At 45.5% G+C, this 27,369-nt stretch overlaps 1 protein-coding gene across 1 annotated transcript in view; it reads left to right on the top strand.

Annotated features, from left to right (window-relative positions):
• The window catches only part of LOC147460831 (uncharacterized), a 68,513-nt gene extending 41,499 nt beyond the window's left edge, over nucleotides 1-27,014 (top strand). Inside the window, exons 3-4 of the mRNA XM_086508520.1 lie at nucleotides 25,723-25,900; nucleotides 26,328-27,014. Of these exons, the coding sequence (XP_086364646.1) occupies nucleotides 25,723-25,900; nucleotides 26,328-26,837 (688 nt within the window). The 3' untranslated portion in view covers nucleotides 26,838-27,014. The remainder of the gene's footprint in view (nucleotides 1-25,722; nucleotides 25,901-26,327) is intronic.
• Nucleotides 27,015-27,369: the final 355 nt, after the last annotated feature.

Genomic DNA, 27,369 nt, shown 5'->3' with positions numbered 1-27,369 from the left:
TTCACCTGGTTGCTGGGGAAGCTTGGCAACCAGAGACTTGGTTTTCGTCATAAGTTCTGCAAAAGTCTCCTCTGGCTGGAGCACCATGTTGGCCAACTCATCCAACACCTTCTCCTGGTAGTCACCTGGCTTGAAAGCTGCACAAAACTGTTGTCTTAAGGTCGCCCAAGTTGCAAAATGGTTCTCTGCAAACTGGCTGTACCATTTGTCTGCTAAGCCATCCAAGGTGGATGGAAAGAGTACCCAATAAGCATCTTCCCTGTTAAGACCATGACCCCTACAGAGAGATACAAACCTCCTTGCATGGTCATCAACATCTTCTGAGGAGAGTCCTTTGAATGTAGGGAACTTGATGTTTACCTTAGCCAAAACGCTAGCCAATGGCTCCATGGCCCCTTGTTGAGCCTGTTGCTCTGTAGCTTGCTGTAGTAGAATAGGAGAGAGCTTTATTGGAGAAGGTGATCTGGAAGATGTGGAACCGGAGGGAGGAATGGGTGATGTCGTATGTGGAGGTATGGGTGATGAGGTTGATGGACTTCTAACAGGTTCCGAGGGTCGTCTTCTGTTGTAGTACTTCAGAGGACTCAGGAGTGCTCTTTGACGCTCGACTGACCGCCTTGTATTGGTCATGCAAGGACCATCAAACCAACCAAGCTTTGGGCAAGAAAACCTTGAACTGGCTGAAGACTGGTCTAGACTCTACTAGACCAGGCAAGTGACTAGACCAAGCTGGACCAGGGACGAGGAGGACTAGACCAGGGACGAGGAGGGCTAGACCAGGGACGAGGACAGGTTGGACCAGGGCGAGAGATGACTAGGGCGAGAGGGGACTAGACCAGTTGGACCAGGCGAGAGAACATTGCAAGGCAAGGTCGGCGAAGCTAGGCAAGGTAGGTGAAGCTAGATCGACCCAACCAGCTTCAAGATTTGCACCTCACAGAGTGAGATTCAGTTGAGGTCCCACCGTGATCGCCAAAATGAGAGCACCTGTAGCGCGGATAATGTGTCGTGCTCTCTACAGTGGGTGGTCCTCAGTGCAATGTGCGTGACAATCTCACTCAAACAGACTGAACAGAAAGGAAACAATAGACATCAACAGAGCCCTCAAAGACACAACAACAGCAGACCATATACACGACTATCTCAAAGACTGATACAGACTCTGGCGTGGTAGCACACTCAGCTCCAGCCCAAGACTCACAGGTACAATGGGGGTGTTGAGGCTCAGATGTGCCGGGATGGTGAAGACGTGCTCTGTGTATAGACTCACTCACTCTAGATGACTACGTACCAGGACCAGAGATGAAGAAGATGATGATCCTGACCCTACCGCTACTACTCACATGTACCATCATAAAGAGCCACCAACGGCTCATAAATGTCGAGTCAGCTAAGTCTATCTCCAAACTGAGTGGTGGTGGTGACCTGGCCACGATGTCCACTAGACCACCGTCGGTACCCTGCCACGTGTCACTCCCCAGCCAGAGGGTCCGTCCAGTGTGAACCAAACCAAGTGTAACAACTGTCCAACTGTCTGTCCTGTGAAGGACACTGTACCGTGAAGGACACTGTAGCCCTGCTACACTTTGCCATCAAGCTCAAATAATTGGTAAGTACATGTAAAACAATATAAGGTCTAAACCCTATCACCAATGGTCTAGCTTTATCATTTGGTAACTGCCCATCACAAATCTTCGAACCATATCCGTTGCATCTCCAACACACCCAATTAAGGAAATCCCTGTATAGTGAACCCCGCCAAACTCAAGTATGCTCCAGTTAATTGTACACATGTCTTGACCATCGAGCTCGATTCATGGAGCTCTGTCAAGCTCTAGTATGCCTTAGCTTGCCTGCACACGGAATAGCTATCAAGTCCTTCACTTCAGTAACAACCCAAAATATGTGAAGATATTGCAATTTTCCAAAGAAGTCAAATGAAAGCTAGCCATGTAAACTTATTGACCATAAAACCAAAACTCTTCCCCACATAGCACGAATCCATAAAGGCAAAACCTATTACCAAGTAACCTGCTAAAAGAAATAACCGACATCCTTTGAATCTACAACTTGCACTTCAGTAGCCTCCGAGATAAAATGGGATAAAAGGAAGTGCCCAAACAACAACATAATATTCACATGAGCATATTTTGCGTGTATCAATCAACATCAAACATTTTTGGTGTAGATATGCTATTCTTGGATCCAACAGCAAGCAACCACAATGTATACCCAAAAGTACCCATCCGTATTGAACCTGCTTTTGATAATCCCTAGATCTTCTGGATCAAATATCATTGAAAGGACATAGCATTGTTGGGCCCCACAATATACTAGAGCTTCACCTGAAGCGTAGTGCAATACCCACATCCCATAAAATTTTGGCAACTTTAGATCGTTACTAGCAAGCATTAAAGAGCACTGTAGCAGGCTACAGTGTCACTTTCACAGGACACACACAGTTAGTATAGTTGGTTTGGTTTGGTCTGGTCCACACTGGACGGACTCTCTGGGCTGGGCAGTGACACGTGGCATGGATACGACGGTGGTTCTAGTGGACATTGTGGCCAGGTCACCACCACCACTCAGTTTGGAGATTGGCTTAGGTGGCTGACATTTATGAGCGGTTGGGGCGATCATCTTCTAGATATATGGTCGAACGTCGTCGTCTAGAGTAGCGAGTCTATACACACAGCACTGCTTCACCATCCCTGCACACCTGAGCCTCGACACCCCATTGTACCTGTGAGTCCTGGGCTGGAGCTGAGTGTGCTGCTACGCCAGAGTCTGTATCAGTTCTTTGAGATAGTCGAGTCATATGTTGTGGTCTGTTGTTGTGTCTCTGTAAGCTCAGTTGTTGTCTATTTGTTCCTTTGTTTTCAGTCTGTTTTGAGTGAGATTGTCACGCACATTGCACTGGGGAGCACCCACTGTAGAGAGCAAGACACACTATCCGCGCTACAGGTGCTCTCATTTTGGCGATCACGGTGGGACCTTAACTGAAGTCTCACTCTTTGTGAGGTACAAATTTTTAAGCTAGTTGGGTCTATCTAGCTTCGCCTACCTTGCGTTGCACTGTTCGCCTCTCGCCCTGGTCCAACTGGTCTAGTCCTCTCTCGCCCTAGTTATCTCTCGCCCTGGTCCAACCAGCCCTCGTCCCTGGTCTAGTCCTCCTCAACCCTGGTCTAGTCCTCCTCGTTCCTGGTCCAGCCTGCGTCTAGTCACTTGCTTTGTCTAGTAGAGTCTAGAAAAATCTTCAGCCAGTTCAAGGTTTTCTTACCCAAAGCTTGGTTGGATTGGTGGTCGTTGCATGACACATACAAGGCGGTCAGTCGAGCGTCAAAGCGCACTACTGAGTCCTCTGAAGTACTACAACAGAAGATGACCCTTGGTACCTAGTAGAAGTCCATCAACCTCATCACCCATACATCCACATACGACATCACCCATTCCTCCATCCGGTTCCACATCTTCCAGATCACCTTCCCTAGTAAAGCTCTCTCCTATTCTGCTACAACAGGCTATAGAGCAACGACCTCTTGAGCAAGGGGCCATGGAGGCTTTGGCAAGTGTTTTGGCCAAGGTGAACATCAAGTTCCCTACCTTCAAAGGACTCTCTTCAGAAGATGCCGACGACCATGCAAGGAGGTTTGTATCTCTCTGTAGGGGTCGTGGTCTTAATAGAGAGGATGCTTATTTGGTACTCTTTCCATCTACCTTGGATGGCTTAGCAGACAAATGGTACAGCCAGTTTGCAGAGAACCATTTTGCAACTTGGGCAGCCTTAAGACAACAGTTCTGTGCAACATTCAGGCCAGGTGACTACCAGGAGAAGGTTTTGGATGAGTTGGCCAACATGGTGCTCCAGCCAGAGGAGACTTTTGTTGTCACGTAACACATCCAACCCTATGTGTCCGTGGACAAGCTACAGCATGATCAAGGTTCAGTCAGTCCAGTCAGTCTAGAATAGGAAGTGATCCGGCACTTTTGTGAGTCTGTTCGCGGACCGTGCATGCCCAGACACTTAGTGTAGATGCATATCCTCTGGTTGCACACAGCATGATCATAAGCATTCCCATCAGAATCCTTCAGGGGAATTTTCCAGTGCATTTAGCCTATTTTACCTATTTTTGACATTTTTCACTTATTATTTTTAAGTGACTTTTGTTGGAAAGTAGGTATAGCAAATTGAGTAAGTGTGTATATAAGCAAACCAAAGCTAGCACTAATTGGCAGAAGAGGTAGCAGGAGCACCTTGCTCAACAGGCAACTTCTCAGCAAGACCCTCCCCGGCAGGAGACTTAGCGTTTTCAGCCAAGGACAGCCAGCATTTCTCTCCATTGCAGATCAGCCCCAACGTTTTGCATTGCAGACCAACTCGGCGACAGCAAGACATAGCAGAAGCCTAGCGTTTTTGCAGAAGCACAGAATTCAGCCCTAGTGTTTTTGATTTGCAGACCAACCTTAACGTTTTGCAGATTACCGCGACGGAACCTCAAGCAACACCAGCGTTTTCAGTTTTCAGCCTTTAGACATCGCAGAAGAACCCCCGAACCTCGCAGATCTCACCTTCCCGTAGCAGTTCCTCGTCGCACAGTCAATTTTCGCAAGGTTTACAGTTTCAGCCCGGAAAAGGCAGATTTCAGCATCTGCGTTTTCAGCGCGTCGTCGTCACATCGTCGCCATCGCCATCGTCATCGACATAGAGTCAGAATTCAGCAGATAAAGATTTGCAGATTTCAGCCCTTAGCGTTTTCAGATTTCAGCCCGTCTTGTCGTCGTCCTCATCGTCGGCAAGTCCAAGCATTGTAGAGGTTTGTGCAATCAAAAGTAGACCGCTCTCGCCGTAGAGAGTGGGGCCTTCGGAGGAGGGTTTGACAACATCTCTGGTGTCGTATTCTCTTCTCTCTCTATCTCTCAGTCTCATACACTTGCACGCACAGTGTCCATTCACTTTGTTTGTGATCATAGCATTCTCTCATTAAGAACGGAAGGCTCTACCTTCCATAAGAACAAAAGGAACCTTGAGCACAGTTCGGAGCACTCATCTTGAGCAAAGTTCAAACATTCATTCCGCTACACCTAACATTGGTATCAGAGCTTTGGCAGTGTTCTGTATCACTCAAGGAAAGAACCACAAGAACCACATAATTTTTTTTGCTTATTGCGGTCGCACGTAACCCAAGTCTTCTTGGGCGTGTCGATTCCTAGTCGTGTTTTTGAAGAGTGACGGGAATCTCAAGAAAGAAGGGCTTGTCCAACCTCCCCTTGTGTCTCTTTTCACTCATTGAGAGCGGAGCGTGCACTTAGCGGCCGGCCAATTGACGTGAGGTGGGAAAAAGCAACCTTGGTGTTAGCGCAAGGCCGCCAAGGGGTGCGCCCGCGGAAAGGAGTAGAGTTCGGGTGAAGAGAAGATCCTTCTCAAACACGGTTTGCAAGCGAAAGAAAACCCTCAAGAACCTCAAGAACCCAAGTTCCTCGTGAACTTAAGAACCCAAGACCACAAGAACCCACAAGAACCCACGACTTCAGAATGGTTATCACTCGAAGCGGAATGGATACTTCGCTTAGAGGTGATGAGCATGAGAGAGGCGAAGAAGAATTTTCCCCACCAGGAGGTTTTTCCGACCCCCCTTTCCCATCTACATCAAGGATTGCACTAACTCCTATGGAGGCTTTGGACCAGATGTTTATGGAAAGGAAGTTAGAATGCGAAGCAAGAAGAGCAGAAAGAAAAGCAGAAATGGAGCGCGAACACCAAAAAAGAATGGCAGCCATAGCGCATGAGCGCGAACAAGCACGCTTTGAAGCCAAAGAACGACAAGCCAAATTGGATCGTGAGCGCGCAGAAAGACAAGCAGAGAACAAAGTAATACAAGAACAGAGCGACCGACAAAACAAAGAGTTCTGGCGACTCTATTCTCAAGTTCAGGCACAGATGCAAGAGATTTGGGGAAAGGAGACTCTCTCAGTCTCTTCTTCTCCAAAGCAAGACACACAGGATTTGCATGATTATGAGAAGCATGATGAATTGAATGATAATGATGAGCATGATGATTTGAATGACAAGCATGATGATTTGGATGACAAAGATAAGCATGATGATTTGAATGATATTGCTAAGCATGATGATTTGGATGCCAATGACAAGCATGATGATTTGCATGATCAAGATGTGATTTCTCACAAGCATGATGAGTTGCATGAAGAAGATGTGATTGTTCACAAGGATGACGAGTTAGTTGATGCTTTTTCTAGTGAAGCTAACGTCGTTGTAGATTCGATCAATCACGAAGATCCGATCTGGGCTTTCGAGTCGAGGCCCAAAGAACCCCCACAGGACAATTCGATCATTCAGGAAGAACCGATCTTGGCTCTCGAGCCTAGGCCCAAAGAACCCTCACATGAAGTATTATGTGTTCGCATGATTGATACGCACGCATCGTTCGAGTGTTTCATTCGTGATCGTTTCCTGTATTTTAGTCAACATCTTTATGTGATCCCTTTTCCTAGGCATGACATATTGTACGTTGAGCACGTTTCACTCGTGAATGAGCACGAATGTATGCGGATTTTTCATGAAAAGCTGAAAAGTATGCATTCAAGGAAGTCACATTTCATGTCTCTTCCTTTGCATGACACATTTGTAGAACGAGCACATGAAAGTATGAGCACTAAGCATGCCCATTTTCGTTGTGAAGTGCCACAGTTGATTGCTTTAGATCAAAAGAGAAAGATTTGATCTCATTGTTTGCGTGCGTGTGTGGGGAACGGTTTGGCACTCCGTCTCTTTGTTCATCTACATTGCATGCACAGTCTTTGAGGAAGATTAGATTTTTTCCACTCACTTTACATGGAATGGGTATGTTCATGTTTTTGTGTTGGAAGTGGTTTTAGGAATTTTCAGCCATGGAGATTCTTGAAGAAGAAAGAAGCATGACTCTCGACGAAGTTGAAGCATTGAAGGAGCCACAGAAGACTTTGTGTCGCTTTCGGCACGGCCCAAAGAAGCAAGCATTGCAGACCTTTATGAAGTTCAAGTACCGCACGACCCACACGTCAGAGTGGGTCGGCGCAGAGTCCCTTCCAGGATTCCGAATGCTATTGGCGATCTCCCTCGACGCCATACAGTTCGGTACCGGTACCTCACTTTGAAAAGGAGGGGATGTCACGTGACACATCCAACCCTATGTGTCTGTGGACAAGCTACAACATGATCAGGGTTCAGTCAGTACAGTCAGTCTAGAATATGAAGTGATCTTGCACTTTTGTGAGTCTGTTCGCAGACCGTGCATGCCCAGACACTTAGTGTAGATGCATATCCTTTGGTTGCACACAGCATGATCATAAGCATTCCCATCAGAATCCATCAGAATCCTTCAGGGGAATTTTCCAGTGCATTTAGCCTATTTTACCTATTTTTGACATTTTTCACTTATAATTTTTAAGTGACTTTTGTTGGAAAGTAGGTAGGGCAAATTGAGTAAGTTTGTATATAAGCAAACCAAAGCTAGCACTAATTGGCAGAAGAGGCAGCAGGAGCACCTTGCTCAACGAGCAACTTCTCAGCAAGACCCTCCCCGGCAGGAGACTTAGCGTTTTCAACCAAGGACAGCCAGCGTTTCTCTCCATTGCAAATCAGCCTCAGCGTTTTGCATTGCAGACCAACCCGGCGACAACAAGACACAGCAGAAGCCTAGCGTTTTTGCAGAAGCACAGAATTCAGCCCTAGCGTTTTTGATTTGCAGACCAACCTCAGCGTTTTGCAGATTACCGCGATGGAACCTCAAGCAACACCAGCGTTTTCAGTTTTCAGCCTTTAGACATCACAGAAGAACCCCCGAACCTTGCAGATCTCACCTTCCCGCAGCAGTTCCTCGCCGCACGGTCAGTTTCCGCAAGGTTTACAGTTTCAGCCCGGAAAACGCAGATTTCAGCATCTGCGTTTTCAGCGTGTCGTCGTCACATCGTCACCATCGACATCGTCAAATCGACATAGAGTCAGAATTCAGCAGATAAAGATTTGCAGATTTCAGCCCTTAGCATTTTCAGATTCAGCCCGTCTCGTCGTCGTTCTCATCGTCGTCGACATCGTCGGCAAGTCCAAGCATTGTAGAGATTTGTGCAATCAAAAGTAGACCAGTCTTGCCTTAGAGAGTGGGGCCTTTGGAGGAGGGTTTGACAACATCTTTGGTGTCATATTCTCTTCTCTCTTTATCTCTCAGTCTCATACACTTGCACGCACAGTGTCCATTCACTTTGTTTGTGATCATAGCATTCTCTCATTAAGAACAAAAGGCTCTACCTTCCATAAGAACAAAAGGAACCTTGAGCACAGTTCGGAGCACTCATCTTGAGCAAAGTTCAAACATTCATTCCGTTGCACCTAACAATTGCAGAGCTTATGACTAAAACCAAGTCTCTGGTTGCCAAGCTTCCCCAGCAACCCGGTGAATTTATGGTTAAGAAGTGGGTGGAGAAGGCGCTTCCCAAAACTTCTCAGCAAAAACTCCGAGAGTCTCCGATCCGACGCCACTCTGGAGGAGTTCATCGCAGCTGCTACTAGGATAGAGGGGGCTAGGAAGCTGTTCAACAACTCCCCTCACATAGAGACCCCCTCTGTGTTTTCGGAAAGTCTTGCTGATTTATTGACTACTCTACGTAGAGAACTTGAAGCCCTAAAACTACAACGCGCTCTTCAAGAGGAGAAATCATTCTCTCTTCGCCAGGAGAAACCACCACATTTTAAGGCTTTGGATCAAATCAAGAGAGAGCTAGAAGAGCTTCGGTCTCAGCAGGAGACTAAGGCTATGGTATGGTGCAGCTTGTGTCGCTCTCCAGGACATCCTCCACAGGACTGTCGCCTTCGGGCTTATTGCCACTTCTGGGAAAAGTCAGGGCATGAAGACAAGGATTGCTACTATATCAAGGGATTGCGGCAAATACAACAAAGTCTAGCTCCTTCTCTCCGACAGGGGATAGCACCTGCATCCAACATGGTTTCACCCTATGGCCATCAAAACCCGATGCCACCTCTGCTGACAACACCTCCTATGCAAGGTATGCAAAGTACTTTTCCGTCTCAGAGCTTTTATAATACCCATGCTCCCTCATCACCTCCCCTATCTAGTCCCCCCTCCCCCATCTAGCCCTCCCCACCCCTCCCAGCCGCAGCCTCAGCCTCAGCCTCATCTCCCCCCACCCCGCTGATCCGCATTGCTGCCTTCAGTAGCCTCAAGCTCCCTTTGCAACCCAAGAATTCTCGACAAGGAGCTACCTTCATTGCTTGCTGTTCAATCTCTTGAACTTTCAAAGTTTGCATTTCAATCTGCTTCTTGAACCCTTCATTCTCTTCCTCAACAACTACGACTTGCCTCTGCAACTCCTTCAGGAGCCTCTCATATGCCTCCTTCAGAGCAGCTACACTTCATTGGTTTTCAGCTCGAGAAGTGCCAAGAGTTTGCTGCAGCTCTTCACACTCTACTTGGAATTTCCTAGAATTCTTTTGAACTGTCATCATCTCTGCATAAGAATCCTCCATCCCGTGTTCGAGCAGAGAAACCTCCTCCTCCAAGTGTTGAATTCTCTTGCCAGCTACAATCATTTCTTGCATGGTTGGGCCAAGCACCTGCTTCAAGAAAGATGTACTATGCGGTACCTAGTGGTTTTATTTCACAGTTTTTCAGTATTTCCTAGTTTTTCAATATTTCCTCTCATCGAGACGGTGAGCGGTCTTGTGGCGGGCAACCTGTAGTAGCAGGCTACAATGTCACTTTCACAGGACACACATAATTAGTACAGTTGGTCTGGTGTGGTCTAGTCCACACTAGACGGACTCTCTGGGCTGGGCAGTGACACGTGGCAGGGATACGACGGTGGTTCTAGTGGACATCGTGGCCAGGTCACCACCACCACTAAGTTTGGAGATTGGCTTAGGTGGCTGACATTTATGAGCCGTTGGGGGATCGTTTTCTAGATATATGGTCCAGTGTCGTCGTCTAGAGTAGCGAGTCTATATACACAACATTGCTTCACCATCCCTGCACACCTGAGCCTCGACACCCCATTGTACCTATGAGTCATGGGCTGGAGCTGAGTGTGCTGCCACGCCAGAGTCTCTATCAGTTCTTTGAGATAGTCGAGTCATATGTTGTGGTCTGCTGTTGTGTCTCTGTGAGCTCAGTTGTTGTCTATTTGTTCCTTTGTTTTCAGTCTGTTTTGAGTGAGATTGTCACGCACATTGCACTGAGGAGCACCCACTGTAGAGAGCAAGACACACTATCCGCGCTACAAGCACTGACTCCCTTTTACTGGCATCCAGAACATCGCTGACATAAGCATCATTAGAAAGAGCATCCAAACCCAACCATAGCTGGCATATTGTCCAAGAAAATGAAGAAAACTGTGCACTTTTTGCAGTATTGTAAGGTGCAGCGGAATGAATGTTGAACTTTGCTCAAGATGAGTGTTTCGAACTGTGCTCAAGGTTCCTTTTTCTTATGGAAGGGAGAGCCTTCCGTTCCTTTAGTGAGAGAGTGCAATGGACACAAACAAAGTGAATGGACACTGTGAATGGAAATGCATGAGATTGAGAGATAGAGAAGAGAATACGACACGGGGAAGTTGTCAAACCCTCCTCTGAAGGCCCCACTCTCTAGGGCGAGAGCGGTCTACTTATGATTGCACCAATCTCTACAATGCTTTGGACTTGCCGACGATGTCGACGACGATGAGGACAACGACGAGACGGGCTGAAATCTGAAAATGCTAATGGCTGAAATCTGCAAATCTTTATCTGCTGAATTCTGACTCTATGTCAGTGATGATGTTGATGGTGACGATGTGCTGAAAACGTAGATGCTGAAATCTGCGTTTTCCGAGCTGAATCTGTAAACCTTGCGGAATCTGACCGTGCGGCGAGGATCTGTTGCGGGAAGGCTTGTTCTGCGAGGTTCGGGGCTTGTTCTGCGATGCCTAAGTGCTGAAAACTGAAAACGTTGGTGCTTGTGTTGGTTCCGTCATAGTAGATCTGCAAAACGCTGAAATGCCTGGCAGATGCAAAAACACTAGGGCTGAAAATGGTCTGGCTGTGGGTAATCTGCTAATGCTGGGAATCTGCTACTTCTTGCTGTCGCCAAGCTGTTGCCAATGCAAAAACGCTAGCTGATCTGGTCCAAAAACGCCAGCCTTCTGTTGTGATGCAAATACGCTAGGCCTCTTGGGGGTTCTGCTGAGAAGTTGCCTGTTGAGAGTGTGCTCCTGTTGCCTCTTTTGCCAGAAACTGCTAGCTTTGGTTTGCTTATATATTATCTTAGCAAATTGCCCTACCTAGTTCCCAACAAAAGTCACTTAATAAATAAATGAAAAATGTCAAAAATAGAGAAAATAGGTTTAATGCACTGGAAAATTCCCCTGATGGATTCTGATGGATTTTGATGGGAATGCTGATGATCATGCTGTGTGCAACCGGAGGATATGCATCTAATCTAAGTGCTTGGTTATGCACGGTCTGCGGACAGAGTCACAAAAGTGCCAGATCACTTCGTATTCTAGACTGACTTGACTGACTGAACCCTGGTCATGCTGTAGCTTGTCCACGGACACATAGGGTTGGATGTGTCACGTGACATCCCCTCCTTTTCAAAGTGAGGTACTCGTACCGAACTGTATGGCGTCGAGGGAGATTGCCAACAACATCCGGAATCCTCGAAAGGACTCTTCGTCGGTCCACTCTGAGGTGTGGGTCGTGCGATACTTGAACTTCATAAAGGTCTGCAACGCTTGCTTCTTTGGGCCGCGCCGAAAGTGACACAAAGTCATTGGTAGCTCCTTCAATGCTTCAACTTTGTCTATGGATGTAAGTCCACCTTCTTCAAGAATCTCCATGGCTTAAAAATTCTTGAAACCACTTCCAACACAAAAACATGAACATATCCATTCCATGTAAAGTGACTAGAAAAAATCTCGTCTTCTCTAAAGAGTGTGCATGCAATGTAGATGAACAAATAGACGGAGTGTCAAACCGTTCACCACACAAACGCAAACAATGAGATCGAATCTCGTCTTTTTGATCTAAATCAATCAATTGTGGCAATTCACAATAGAAATGTGTATGCTTGATGCTCAAACTTTCTTGTGCTCTTTCTGAAACCGTGTCATGCCAGAGAGGAGACATGGAATGTGACTTCCTTGAATGCATACTTTTCATCTTTTCATGAGAAATCCGCATACATCCGTTCTCATCCATGAGAGAAACGTGCTCAACGTACAATATGTCATGCCTAGGAAAAGGGATCACATAAAGACGCCGACTAAAATACAGGAAACGATCACGAATGAAACACTCGAACAATGCGTGCTGACGAATCATTCGAACACAGAGTACTTCCTGTAAAGGTTCTTTGGACCTAGGCTCGAGAGCCAAGATCGGTTCTTCGTGTTTGATCGAATCTTCCTGTGGGGGTTCTGTGGACCTCGACTCGAAAGCCAAGATCGGTTCTTCGTGATTGATCGAATCTGCAATGAGGTTAGCTTTACTAGAGAAAGTATCAACTACCATCATCCTTGTGAACAATCATGTCTTGATGATACAAATCATCATGCTTGTGAGAAATCACATCTGGATCATGCAAATCATCATGCGTATCATCATGCTTGTCATTGTCATTGTTAGGTGCAGCAGAATGAATGTTGTATTTTCTCAAGATCATTGTTGGTCAAGTTCCTTTTAGTTCTTAGGGAAAGAGAGAGCTTTCCGTCTTGTAGAGTGCTGTGGTCACGAACAAAGTGAGTGGATTGTGCGTGCAAGTGAATGAGACTGAGAGAAGGAGAGAGAAGAGATACGACACCCGAGGGGTTGTAAAACCCTCCTCCGAAGGCCCCACTCTCGTCGGCGAGAGTGGTCTACTTTGATTGCACAAAGGTGTACAATGCGTATGCGATGGGCTATGCAGCTTGGTCTATGCCGATGACGACGACGGTGATGACGACGGCGGCTTGGGCTGAAATCTGGGATCTTCTTGATGCTGAGTTTCTGGGGCTGTTTCAAGGCTGAAAATGACTGTTTTCTACTGCTGTCTTAAGGCTGAAAATGACTGTTTTGTCGGGCTGAAATGATAAGGGCAAAACGCTGATGTATCTGCTGAAAAAAACCTAGCAAAGGCTGCGTTTTTCTTGCTGAAAAAACCTGCTGTACAAACGTTGATGTGCTGCAGTCCAGGGTGCGTTTTTAATGGCTGATTCCACTGCTAAATCTCAAGCAAAGCTAGCGATAATGGGATCTGGGTGCTGCTGCCCTTGAAGGTGAAAAACGCTGCTCTTAGGGACTGCTGGCTGGCGTTAGTAGTGGCTGAAAACACTGGTGGAGATCAGGCAAGTCTAGCGTTAGTGGTTCTTGGGGTCTGCTGCCAGTGGATAATGGAAACGCAGGCGTGAGGGTTGAGGGATGGCGATGGCAGGTCCTGGAAACGCCAAGGGAAGGGAGCACTGTGGCGATGGTGCTGCGGGGGGGGGGGGGTATTGCTGAGAAGTTGCCTGTTGAGCGGGAAGCTCCTGTTGCCTCTTCTGCCAGAAAGTGCTAACTTGAGTTTGCTTATATACAAACTTAGCAAAATTGCCCTACCTACTTTTGTTGGAAAGTCACTTAAAAATAATAAGTGAAAATCCTAATAAATAGGAAAATAGGCTAAATGCACTGGAAAATTTCCCTAACTGATGCTAATGGATTCTAATGGAAATTCTGATGATCATACTGTGTGCAACCGGAGGATATGCATCTATGCTAAGTGACTGGGCATGCACGGTCTACGAATAGACTCACAAAAGTGCCAGATCACTGCTAATCTAGACTTGATCGGACTGACTGAACCCTGCTGTGGTGTAGCTTGTCCACGGACACATAGGGTTGGGATGTGTCACGTGACATCCCCTCCTTTTCAAAGTGAGGTACTAGTACCGAACTGTATGGCGTCGAGGGAGATCGCCAACAGTATCCAGAATCCTGGAAGGGACTCTTCGCCGGCCCACTCTGTTGTGTCGGTCGAGCGGTACTTGAACTTCATAAAGGTCTGCAACACTTGCTTCTTTGGGCCGCGCCGAAAGCGACACAAAGTCTTCTGAATCTCCTTTCTTGCTTCAACTTCGTCTAGAGTCCTGCTTCTTTCGTCGTCAAGAATCTCCATGGCTGAAAATTCTTGAAACCATCTCCAACACAAAACCATGAACATACCCATTCCATGTAAAGTGAAGGAAAAAAATCTCGTCTTCTCTAAAGACTGTGTATGCAATGTAGACGAACATAGAGCGTTCGAATCTTTTCTGTTTGATCGAAATTAATCAACTGTGGCAAATCACAATGGAAATGCCCATGCTTGGTGCTCATACAATCATGTGCTCTGTCAACAACTGTGTCATGCGAAGAAAGAGACATGGAATGTGACTTCTTGACATACAAACTTTTCAGCTTTTTACGAAAAATCCGCATACATTCGTGCTCATCCATGAGAGAAACGTGCTCAGCATACAATATGTCATGCCTAGTAAAAGGGATCACATAACGATGCTGACTAAAATACAGGAAACCTTCACGAATGAAACACTTGAACAATGCGTGCGTATCAATCATGCGAACACATAATACTTCTTGTGACGGTTCTTTGGACCTAGGCTCGAGAGCCAAGATCTGTTTGTCTTGAATGATCGAATCGTCTTGTGGGGGTTCTTTGGACCTCGACTCGAAAACGAAGGTCGGATCTTCGTGATTGATCGAATCTACAACGAGGTTAGCTTTGCTAGAAAAAGCATCCACTAACACATCATCCTTGTGAACAACGACATCTTCTTCATGCAACTCATCATGCTTGTGAGAAATCACAACTTGATCATGCAAATCATCATGCTTGTCATTGTCATCCAAATCATTATGCAAATCATTATCCATCAAATCATCATGCTTCTCATAATCATGCAAATTCTGTGTGTCATGCTGTGGAGACAAAGAGACTGGGAGAGTCTCCATATCCCGAATCCTTTCAACCTTGTCCTGTATATTAGCAATGGGAGATGGAGAGTGATCAATGTCCACTCCATGAAAGACAGTAGGAGAATCACTTTTGGCATTGAGAGTTAAAGAGCTAGCCTCCCAATCAACGAGAGTGCCTGCACTTGAGAAAAGAGTTGCAACATCTCTTACATGTGTCGGTCGTTCATGGCTTTTCTTGCTTTGTTCTCGCGATCCATTTTTGCTTTTCTTTCTGCGCATTCACGATCAAATTCTGCCCGTCTTTCTGCTCTTCTTGCTTCGCGTTCTAACTTCCTGTCCATCATCATCATGTCGAAAGCCTCCATAGGAGTTAGTGCAATCCTTTGCGTATATGGGGAAGGGAGAGGATCGGAAAAATTTCTTGGTGGGAAAAATTCTTCTTTGTCTCTCTCATGCTCATCATTTCCAAGCGAAGTATCCATTCCGCTTCGAGTGATGACCATCCATTGAAGTCTTGGGTTCTTGTGGTCTTGGGTTCTTAAGTTCACAAGGAACTTGGGTTCTTGGGGGTCTTGGTTCTTGGGGTTCTTGAGGTTCTTCTTTCGCTTGCAATCTGTGTTAGAGAAGGATCTTCTCTTCACCCAAGTTCTGCTCTTTTCCGCGGGCGCACCCCTTGGTGGCCTTACACGCAAGGTTGATTTTTCCCACCTCACGTCGATTGGCCGGCCGCTAAGTGCACGGTCCGCTCTCAATGAGTGAAAAGAGGCACAAGGGGAGGTTCGACAAGCCCTTCTTTCTTGGGTTTCTTGTCACTCTTCAAAAACACGATTAGGAATCGACACGCCCAAGAGGACTTGGTTTACGTGCGACCACAACAAGCAAAAAAAAATCTGTGGTTCTTTCCTTGAGTGATACAGAACACTGCCAAAGCTCTGATACCAATGTAAGGTGTAGCGGAATGAATGGTGAACTTTGCTCAAGATGAGTGCTCTGAACTGTGCTCAAGGTTCCTTTTCTTATGGAAGGGAGAGCCTTCCGTTCCTTTAGTGAGAGAGTGCAATGGACACAAACAAAGTGAATGGACACTGTGAATGGAAATGCATGAGAGTGAGAGATAGAGAAGAGAATACGACACGGGGAAGTTGTCGAACCCTCCTCCGAAGGCCCCACTCTCTAGGGCGAGAGCGGTCTACTTATGATTGCACAAATCTCTAAATGCTTTGGACTTGCCGACGATGTCGATGACGATGAGGATGACAACGAGACGGCGGGCTGAAATCTGAAAATGCTAATGGCTGAAATCTGCAAATCTTTATTTGCTGAATTCTGACTCTATGTCGGTGACGATGTCGATGGCGACGATGCAACGACGATGTGTTGAAAACGCAGATGCTGAAATTTGCATTTTCCGAGCTGAATCTGTAAACCTTGCGGAATTTGACTGTGCGGCGAGGATCTGCTGCGGGAAGGTGAGATCTGCGAGGTTCGGGACTTGTTCTGCGATGTCTAAGTGCTGAAAACTGAAAACGCTAGTGCTTGTGTTGGTTCCGTCGTGGTAGATCTGCAAAACGCTGAAATGCCTGGCAGATGCAAAAATGCTAGGGCTGAAAATGGTATGGCTGTGGGTAATCTGCTAACGTTGGGAGTCTGTTGCTTCTTGCTGTCGCCAAGCTATTGCCAATGCAAAAACGCGGGCTGATCTGGTCCAAAAACGCAAGCCTTCTACTGTGATGCAAAAACGCTAGGCCTCTTGGGGGTTCTGCTGAGAAGTTGCCTGTTGAGCGTGTGCTCTTGTTGCCTCTTCTGCCAGAAAGTGCTAGCTCTGGTTTGCTTATATATTATCTTAGCAAAATTGCCCTACCTAGTTCCCAACAAAAGTCACTTAATAAATAAGTGAAAAATGCAAGCAATCTTTGAAAAATTTCCGTCAATTTTTGTTTTAGCATCAACTCTGTTATATTGCCCAAGACATGGTCCTCTGGATTGAATCTGCTACTTTCAAAGCTACATCTATTTTGGCTTTATTTCTTGCAAAAATGTGTTCCCAAAATTCATCATAGCTAAGGAATAGCATGTGATCCCTATCACCTTTATTGAAGATAATCTGGCTTTGTTCAGTAATCTGCTTCATTTCCAATTCCATAACCCTTGAGCTTTCATGAATAAATCCATTTGCAAAACAGTCCCACTGTGTGAGATATGTTTTCGCCAGCTCTTGAACCTGATCTTTGAACTCGGAGCTTACAACTTCTTCAAAAGCTGCAATCATCCGATCTTCTGGAACCCTTAGACTCTTTATCTCGGCTTCATAACATGCAATAAAACCCTTTGATCATGCCTTGGAAAAACACAATATTGGTCATATATGGCATTGATTGCCATCTCCACCCCATCGTCAATTTTCTTTTTAATCTTCATAGCTTTCACTTCGAACAGACATCCTTGTACCAATTCAAGCATCTTCCAACTACTAGATTTTTATCAAATCCTTTGGAAGTTAATGTTTCCATAAGCGTCATCATTTGGTTTGAATTCTCCATCTGCACCTCCCACCCAGGCGCGTTTCACGTCGGGTTCACCAAAGATGTCGGGGGGTATGTCGAAAGGTGAGCCTGGAAGGCGCGGGGCCTGTGGCTGTGAGCGATGTGTGAGAGAGAGAGAGTAGCAGACTTAGAGAGCTTCGACAATCACCAAGAAGGTAAATAAACCTTTAGTAAAGCTTAATCAAGAACCAAAGCGGGCCGTTAACGGCACCATAACTTGGATTACATAAGGATTAAGGAGTTTAAGCTCCTTACGAAGACTAAGCGGGCCGTTAATAGCACCATAACTTGGATTACATAAGGATTAAGAAGTTTAAGCTCCTTACAAAAAGACTGGACAAGATTAACAGAGCTTAAGCTGAAGATGATGAAGAGAGCGATGGAAATCCTCGGTCGCCTCCAGTTCTTCCTCTTCCTTTTACTTCCTGTGTGTAGCTCTCCTCTCAATTGCCTTCAATTCCCTTTTGCTTCTTCGAACATGCAATCTAGCTTAAATTCTCTACACCCTCATGTCTTTGTATCTCCCAAATATGAGCGAGAGTTACCGCTCCTCATGCCATAAAAGAACTTTGCCTCTCTTGTTGCCTTCTTTAGCCAAGAAAGAGAAATTGAGCTCCCTTCATGCCGAGAGAGAGGGTAGCCTTGAATCCCAAAATAGAGAGAGCGAGAGAGATTATCCCTCTTCTCCCCTTCCTCTTGTTCTTTTCACCCTCCCGCTCAACCCTCCTCTCTTACTCTTCGTTCATGCAAAAGTCCCCTTCTCCTCGTTCATTTCCCCCTATTTTCACTTTGGTTGTCACGCCGCCGTGACAAGGCACGTGAAACCTTGGTGATGACGTGGAAAATCTGTCACTGTATTGAACTGGGGTGCCATGGCACGCTCGTCGTTTCTCGCTTCATGCGCGACATCATCTGAGCACGACATAGCTCGTCGTGAGCGTTTTCCTCTCCCTCTGCGCCTCTGCTCGTTGGATCATGCCATGCTTCCCTTGCTTTTCCCCCCTTCACACATGCATTGGGTGGACACACCCCCTTTGGTGGTCATTTGGCATAGTGGGCACCCTCTTGGCCAATGCTTAAGCCCTTATGGGCACACCATATTTGGCATATATATTGGCCACGTTTTCAGCATCCCCTAATTGACAATATCACCGTGAATTTTGTTGCCCATATCAATGTCTTGGATGGTGCCACATGCCTTAAAAATGCAAGTATAGATGATTGCATTTGGCGGAAGGTTTCCCTTTGCCTTCGGTTTAAACTGGCCGCAACTTCCTTGTCACAGCCTGAAACCGGCCCATGGGGCTGTATGCGTTGGCTTTCACCCCAAAATTCTTTACTTTAAACACACACATAGTACTTTGCAAAGGTAACATGTAACGGGGATTAACACCTAAGTACACACACGGCTTGGAAGCTAGAATGCTCCGAGCAGACGCCGACAACTTGTAGGCCCCAAAATTAGCGCCCCTTTCGGTATTTCTTTATTCTTTAGGAGGGTAAATTACAAAGAAGAGTCCTGGGAATCCTTTATCTGTATCGAGCTAGATACCGCCTGTTTTGGCCAAATTTTGGCAGCATAACAGTCCCAAAACTTGCGCAAAACCAATTCCCCTGCTGGAACTCTCTTCCATTGGCATAAACCCTCTGATTCCTGCCCAAAAACAGTAAATTCAGCACGCTGTATTTGCTGGTTTTGGCCCTGTTTTCAACCTCAAACAGTCCCCTAACTGTCCTCTGCCAGTGGGGTACGATTCCCAAGGGTTCTGGCGTCCGTATGGCTGAAAAACAGTCAATTTTCTGCGCATACACAGCGCTGAATTTGCATCTGTACGGTGAGGTTATGACCCTCACCGGTGCTTGCTTTGGAGTAGTAGTTAGCTACCCCTGTTCCTGCTCAAGGAGGCTCTTGCCTCAACACAAAAGCATGAACCCACACAGCTATACATCAGTCAAATGAAGAGCCCTCTTGTGGGGCATCACATAACTGCACGTAGGGGAGAGAGAGAGAGAGCAGTGTGTAGTGTGCATTTCATCACTCCTAGCACCACACTGTACATAGAATGGAAAGGAAGCACTCCATAGCTCTTAACGTGTGACAGGTTCTCAATGAAGCATCCCCCCAACATAAATTGAGCGCCCCCTCTTCTGCCCTTGACCTCTAATGCATCTGTGAACAAATAGATGCAAAAAGGGAAAGATTTCCATGGCTGCCAAAACCTGCGTATCGTTGAAAACGCAGCAAAACAACCCTGTAAACACGCATCTGATGCCTTCCAATGTTGAAAATGAGCTCCTTGGACCTAGGCAAAGTCATGGGAAGCTCAAAAATGGAGAGAAATGGCTGAAAATCAGCGTTAACAGCCTCCAAAACTGCTCCAAAAAGTCAGTTACGAGTTCTATTGTCCCAAACTTGGTAAATTGGCCAAAAAGTGCCACTTGGCACTCATGCATGCAATTTCCCAAATTGGGCTTCTTGCTTAAAAATCTCTCAACTGGTGCATCAGTTGACTTTGCAGTGGAGTAATAAAATGTTCCTCTGGTCATACTGAAGGTAATGACGTGAACATATTTCACGGCTCAAAATAGCAATTCCCTAATTTTTAGGAGATGCTTCGGTTGGGCTCCCATTGGTCATCTGACCATCTATCCTCATTGGGACCGCATCCAAAAGTGCAATGTGGCCCAACTGTGAGATACTTTCTGTTGGTGATCCCTCCTTGACTTTATGCCTTTATTGAGTTCACTTCCTAGTATCCACCAACTTGCTAGGTGCGACGGGGGGACCTACATGATCTTGAACTGAGCATAGACATCCTCTTACTATACGAATTCCAGTGCCGACCAACTTCCCTTCTGCGGGTGAAACTACCGTTCACATTGGCCATACAATGTCTGACCATTTGCAACTTCAAAAAGAGGGTCTCAAAAATTAAACAAAAATCATTGGAAAGAAACCAACAACTAAGGTTAGCAGTTGCCACGTCCTTGTGACATACCTCCCTCTTGAAATTGCAAACGTCCTCGATTGCATACCATAAATACATGCCATAGATGATCTTGTGTGGTAAGCACCCTTTTATCATCGCATGTATCCGCAAGAAAGACTGTCAAAACATGTGTACAAATGACTTAATGAGACCTTCATACTTTTGTCAAAGTTACACTGCTATTGCATTAAATCCATATGTACATTTGATGTGCTAGCTCTATAATTACCCCTTCTTGGCACACGTTGGGTTGGGGTATAGGTAGGTTGTAACCCAAAGGCTTCAAGGTAAAGCTGCAATACATTTGGTGACTCTAGCAGTTCATGCTCTTCCATCCACTTTCCATCCATAGGTGGATAGTTCTTGAACTTCACCATATAGCATCTTGCAACCTCTCCCTTAACTTTTTTACCTGCGCAAGAGACTCTTGCCTCTGCAAACGAACGAGCATAATTCCACAACATTGTACCCACAACCAAGTAAGCTCAAATCTCAAGATGATTTACCAATGCGTCATAGAATCCAAGCAATCGCCTCAGAGAATCGGCGAGCAGCGTGCCACTTGGCAGACCCACATCATTCTCGCGGGAGATCTAGTGGCCAATCTACCACCGTTAGACCTCTCCCTATCTCATCTTGGTTCATACTTGCAAAACCCTAAAAACGCAGCAGAAAATCAGCCCTAATTTGACCACTTTTTAGCAAGGCGAACATGCGGAATTTCCTGTCTGTCCTGTGAAGAGGAACCCTCTTCCATAATGCCCTTCACTTTGTCGGCCATAGTGTAATCCCACATTCCTGTACTCTGTGTCTTTACCCAAAACAACCGAGGTTCACTCTTTGACGAAAAAGTGATTGATATCTCGGCAATGGAACCTTGAAACCGGCCCGTGGGGCGGTATACGTTGGTTTTCACCCGAAATTCTTTACTTTAAACACACACATAGTACTTTGCAAAGGTAACTTGTAACAGGGATTAACACCTAAGTACACATACGGCTCGGAAGCTAGAATGCTCCGGGCAGACGCCGACAACCTGTAGGCCCCAAAATTGACGCCCCTTTCGGTATTTCTTTATTCTTTAGGAGGGTAAATTACAAAGAAGAGTCCTGGGAATCCTTTATCTGTATCGAGCTAGATATCGCCTGTTTTGGCCAAATTTCGGCAGCATAACAGCCCCAAAACATGCGCAAAACCAATTCCCCTGTTGGAACTCTCTTCCACTGGCATAAACCCTCTGATTCCTGCCCAAAAACAATAAATTCAGCACGCTGTATTTACTGGTTTTTGCCCTGTTTTCAACCCCAAACAGTCCCCTAACTGTCCTCTGCCAGTGGGGCACGATTCCCAAGGTTTCTGGCGTCCGTATGGCTGAAAAAGAGCATCTGTACGGTGAGGGTATGACCCTCACCGGTGCCTGCTTTGGAGTAGTAGTTAGCTATCCCTGTTCCTTCTCAAGGAGGCTCTTGCTTTAGCACAAAAGCATGAACCCACACAGCTATACATCAGTCAAATGAAGAGCCCTCTTGTGGGGCATCACATAACTGCACGTAGGGGAGAGTGAGAGAGAGCAGTGTGTAGTGTGCAGGTCATCACTCCTAGCACCACACTGTACATAGAATGGAAAGGAAGCACTCCATAGCTCTTAACGTGTGACAGGTTCTCAATGAAGCATCCCCCCAACATAAATTGAGTGCCCCCTCTGTTGCCCTTGACCTGTAATGCTTCTGTGAACAAATAGATGCAAAAAGGGAAAGATTTCCATGGCTGCCAAAATCTGCGTATTGCTGAAAATGCAGCAAAACAGCCCTGTAAACACGCATACGATGCCTTCCAATGTTGAAAATGAGCTCCTTGGACCTAGGCAAAGTCACGGGAAGCTAAAAAATGGAGAGAAATGGCTGAAAATCAGCGTTAACAGCCTCCAAAACTGCTCCAAAAAGTCAGTTACGAGTTCTATTGTCCCAAACTTGGTAAATTGGCCAAAAAGTGCCACTTGGCACTCATGCATGCAATTTCCCAAATTGGGCTTCTTGCTTAAAAATCTCTCAACTGGTGCATCAGTTGACTTTGCAGTGGAGTAATAAAATGTTCCTCTGGTCATACCGAAGGTAATGACGTGAACACATTTGACGGCCCAAAATAGCGATTCCCTAATTTTTAGGAGATGCTTCCGTTGGGCTCCCACTGGTCATCTGACCATCTATCCTCATTGGGACCGCATCCAAAAGTGCAATGTGGCCCAACTGTTAGATACTTTCTGTTGGTGATCCCACCTTGACTTTATGCTTTAATTGAGTTCACTTCCTAGTATCCACCAACTTGCTAAGTGCGACGGGGGGACCTACATGATCTTGAACTGAGCCTAGACATCCTCTTACTATACGAATTCCAGTGCTGACCAACTTTCCGTCTGCGGGTGAAACTACCGTTCACATTGGCCATACAATGTCCGACCATTTGCAACTTAAAAAAGAGGGTCTCAAAAATTAAATAAAAATCATTGGAAAGAAACCAACAACTAAGGTTAGGAGTTGCCACGTCCTCATGACACAGTCATAGTGGACATTTCTTGTAATCAACGGTTTCCAATAAACGTCATTTTGTAGAGAGCTCATCAATAACCTTGTGTGCTTTTGTAAGGGCACCACATTTGATTACATATTGACCAAAGCATTGCCAACCACAACACATTTGGCCAAAGCATCGATGATCATCACATTAGGCTTACAGATCAACCACGGTAGTGCTGAGCACAACTCTAGCAGCATACCCAGCTATCAATGCACTGCAAGCGATAACATTTTGGACAAGATGCTCCTTGAGCACTTATTGCTCTATTAAGTGCACCATATTTGGCATACATATCAACTAGGGCATTCCCGAAACTCCTCAACCACTTATTCCCTCCAAAGTTCATCACATTTGGCTTATTTACCAACCAAGGAATTACCAAACACTCCTTTACTGTACAACACAATGTGTATCCCAGTTAACTTGGTTCAAATCCTTCTTCTGAGCACATGCTTTTAGTCTAGTCAGGAAAGAGAATCTTGCGGCCTTTGACTCCTCATGATGCTTTTTGTATCTACCCTTCACTTGAAGAAAATCTCATAACTTGGTTCTTTTTCCTCATGTGGAAGCAGAGCGACACGACACCGTTCCGGCCCTCGTTCTCGTTCGGCTGTTCCGGGCCTCCCCCTTCCGGAAATGTTCCGGAGGCCCCTGTTCCTATTCCCCGTTCCCGTTCCATGTAACTATGAGGTAAAGGGCTAAAAAAACCCTCATCCAACACAAGTGAGCACACAGAAATAATCCGGCCATGATTTTTTGTTTTTAAAAAAACCGTGTACGGATCTTATCCGTATGGCATGGATCCGTATTGTACGGATAGAATTCACACGTGCGTACGATACAAGCTTGGTTTGCTTGTCAAGATAGCAAACGATTGAAGCTTTGATACCATTGCCACAACCAAGATTGCATTCAAACTCGTATTTATCATTCTTCCCATATGGTACAATACATACGCGTATTGGTATTACTACTTAACGTACTGGGTGTTACTTATACTCACTCACCAACACACACACATGCATGTATATTATGTTGTAGACATATGTATGTATATATCCTACGTGTGTATGCATGCCTATTTACATGTATAACCATGCATAAGTAGACATGTATTATGTTGTAGACATATGTATGTATATATCCTACGTGTGTATGCATGCCTATTTACATGTATAACCATGCATAAGTAGACATGTACGTCTATTTGTAATCAGTACTCAACATACTTTTTGTACTGGTAGTGATAACCCATACTATACAATGTTTTTTATCGTTTTTTTTTGGTACCATATTTATCGTACCTATCTTGCTTGGTCACAGATGGGCGCAAGGTGCCATCTGAAAAAAAACAGAAGTGGAACAGACTTTAGTCTTTAGTACTTCATACACAATTGGAGAGAGAGAGAGAGAGAGAGAGAGAGAGAGAGAGAGAGAGAGAGAGAGAGAGAGAGAGAGAGAGAGAGTCCACATGGTAGACACGGAGTGGAGTTCCACTCCCAGATGCATTGGCCCCAAACCTTGACACACCCCTTTCGGTATTTCTTTTATATTGCTCTGACAAAAGGTACATCTGTCGGGGAGCTCCGTCTCGGCATTTACACATGCTAGATTACTAGAGAGGCCCCCCAAGGCTTCTGATTTGAAAAGCTGGTGCACTCTGGGCTGTTTCTGCATTTTACGAAAATTTTGTACAACTGTGTTTTGCGGTGCTTCCGGGCTGTTCGTACAGATGCCACACCAGCATATTTTGTTTGGTTTCGCGCTTGTCCACTTTGTGCAGCCACTTTTGGGCGCTTTAAACAGGTCCTCTTCAGTGGAATAAGCCACGTCATCACTTTGTGACAGCAAGTTAGAACCACCATGTCTATGTCGATGTACAACAACATAGACTGTCCATTGTCCATCTCCGACGTATGACGTCAATGCCAAGAAACACGAGAATGCCCATTGTAGATACGTGCAAACCGGGTTCCAAGGAAGGGCAGGTAGTCCAGCTGAAATCTATCCAAAATAGCCCCCTTCGCCGCAGAACCGGCTGGTAGAAAATCTGTAAAGGTACCAGGCACAAACCGTCGCACACGAATCACCTTAAATGCAGCCCAGATCTTGTCCAACTCCATGGTGAATAACCAGCAACACTCGGTCAAAAACCCGGCTGAAAAACGTAGGTACACAAGGGTCCTTTGCGACAAGAACACAGCCACAAGTCGCCCTCCTGCTGATGAAAAACACAGCCACAATCAGCCCCTCCTCATGTTCCGGATCCACTAGGCCATGTCAAGACTAGGTTTTGATACAATGCCAAAGTGCAGCAAAAGGTGTCGTGACAAGGGAACAGGTGGGAGAGAGAGAGAACCAAAATTTTGTTTTAGGCTAGTCTTGCTATTGCATAGTTGGCATTTGCTAGAGCATCTTGTTACTTTATAAAAAATGTTTTGTCAACGTCATGCTGTCCTACGGGCATTCATAGTACTCATCCCATTTGGCTGGAAATAGTATTTATATAGGTTCGTTTCTTTGCCAATTAGCTGGATATGTTTTGTTCATCTGAAAATCATTTTTTGAAGAGAATTTAAAAGCACTTTGAAGTTCGAACCACCTTTATAATTATTATATTGTCTATGTATAAAAGGTGGGAGGCAGCTCAATGTCCAAAGGTGAAAGTAGCCAAGATTGGTGAAACAAAGGTTATTCCAGAGCAGACCAAATACATGCCAGAGATTGCTCCAATACTCACATGTTCTCCAAACCTTCTTCCTTCAAAGGACTGGGTTCATGCATTTTTGAAGGACTTTTCTGCTTTACGTGAGGTGAGTTTACATCTGATGGCACTAGTTTCGCGTGCTGTAATGAATCGAACATTGCTTGCCGTTTAAGAGTTCTTGTGGAAACAATGTGTGTGTGTGCTGCATGCATGAAGAGAGGTCCTCATTCTGTTATTGCTGTTGGAAACTGCAAAGTTGCAAACTTGACCCAAATTTTCTCTTAGTGCCTTGACTGGAGGTTTTCCCATCCTTGTTCAGAAATATTTCTTGTGTTTTGTGTTGCTTCGTTTCAAGAGGACAGAATGGTTTTCATCCGACTTATGGTGGTGTGTGCACCTGTGCATCTTGTGTATGTCTGTGAGAAATTATGCTCAAAAGATCATCTCTGGCGTAAAATAATTGTTTGTGAAAAGGAACTGCTGTGATGGTGAACTTGGACAAAGTCTTCACGTTCTTGTTCATTGATTTGCAGGTCATATCTAGTACTTCAGCCTTGGAAGACTATCCTGAAGTTCTACCACCCATTCGAAATAGATCTGTGTGGAAGTCTGTGTGTTTTGGCGAGAGCAGGAACAGGTCAAGCGATGTGTCCTCTGATGAGCATGATGATGGCTGTGCACGCCCAGATCCCTTCCCTGCACTTAATGGTCATGCCAAGACCCACTCTCCATACTTGAAACTTTTGCTGAGGTTGGATGAGAATTCAAGAGCAACGCTGTTCAGATATCATGCATCATGGCTGAATGAGCAGAGGCAGCTCGCGTATGACAGAGCCATGTGGCTCTTTGCTCTCGCCGCTGCTGTTGATTCTCCTCTTGATGACCAGACTAGTGCCGCTTTTCGAGATATGTTGCGAAAGTGCGCTGAGCTACGATCGCAGAAGACAGTGGTCGATGAAGAGTTGTACATGCTCAACATTCTCATAACAATTGCAGGGGAGTTTTTTGGCCAGGCAGAGGATGTATGGATGATTTGTGCTTGAAGCATGTCTGTACTTACTTGGTTTGAGTTTTGGGGGTGTTGTTCTTAGTTCATCGTTTTGCATTCTGGGGTTGTTGGCTTGTGCAAAACAACACTTCCAGCACAGAAGAAAATGCTGATGTGAGCTTGCCACACGTGATTTTGAGAATGCTGGATGATTCCTCTCCTGAATGATTTCCATCTTGAATGCCCCCTCTTCCCCCCAATAGTTCTTTGAGGTCTCTTGGGATTGTTTTTACGATGTTAAAACTTCTCTTTGGTGCGCACACAGGCACAAGAGATATTATATCCTCCCATTAGCTCATTAGGATTGCTTTGAGCATGTGATATTTGGCCCCCTATGTGTAAAGAGGGTCAGAGGAGAAGGGAGGGGTGGCACAAAATGAAATTTAATTATTAGAATCTTATAAAGGCCTTTATGGTTTTGTGGAATTCTTGTTGTTGATTGTCTATAATTTGTCTCTCTTGAAAAGACATGGGGATCAAGATTTTTGTTTCTAAGTTGATAGCATCTGAAAAATGTTCTTCTAAGC

The sequence above is a fragment of the Adiantum capillus-veneris genome, chromosome 3 (genome assembly GCF_014529385.1).
Source record: "Adiantum capillus-veneris isolate H3 chromosome 3, ASM1452938v2, whole genome shotgun sequence".
NCBI classification, from domain to species: domain Eukaryota; kingdom Viridiplantae; phylum Streptophyta; class Polypodiopsida; order Polypodiales; family Pteridaceae; genus Adiantum; species Adiantum capillus-veneris.
Note: the sequence above shows the minus strand (reverse complement) of the source record. Positions and strands in the feature narration are given on the sequence as shown.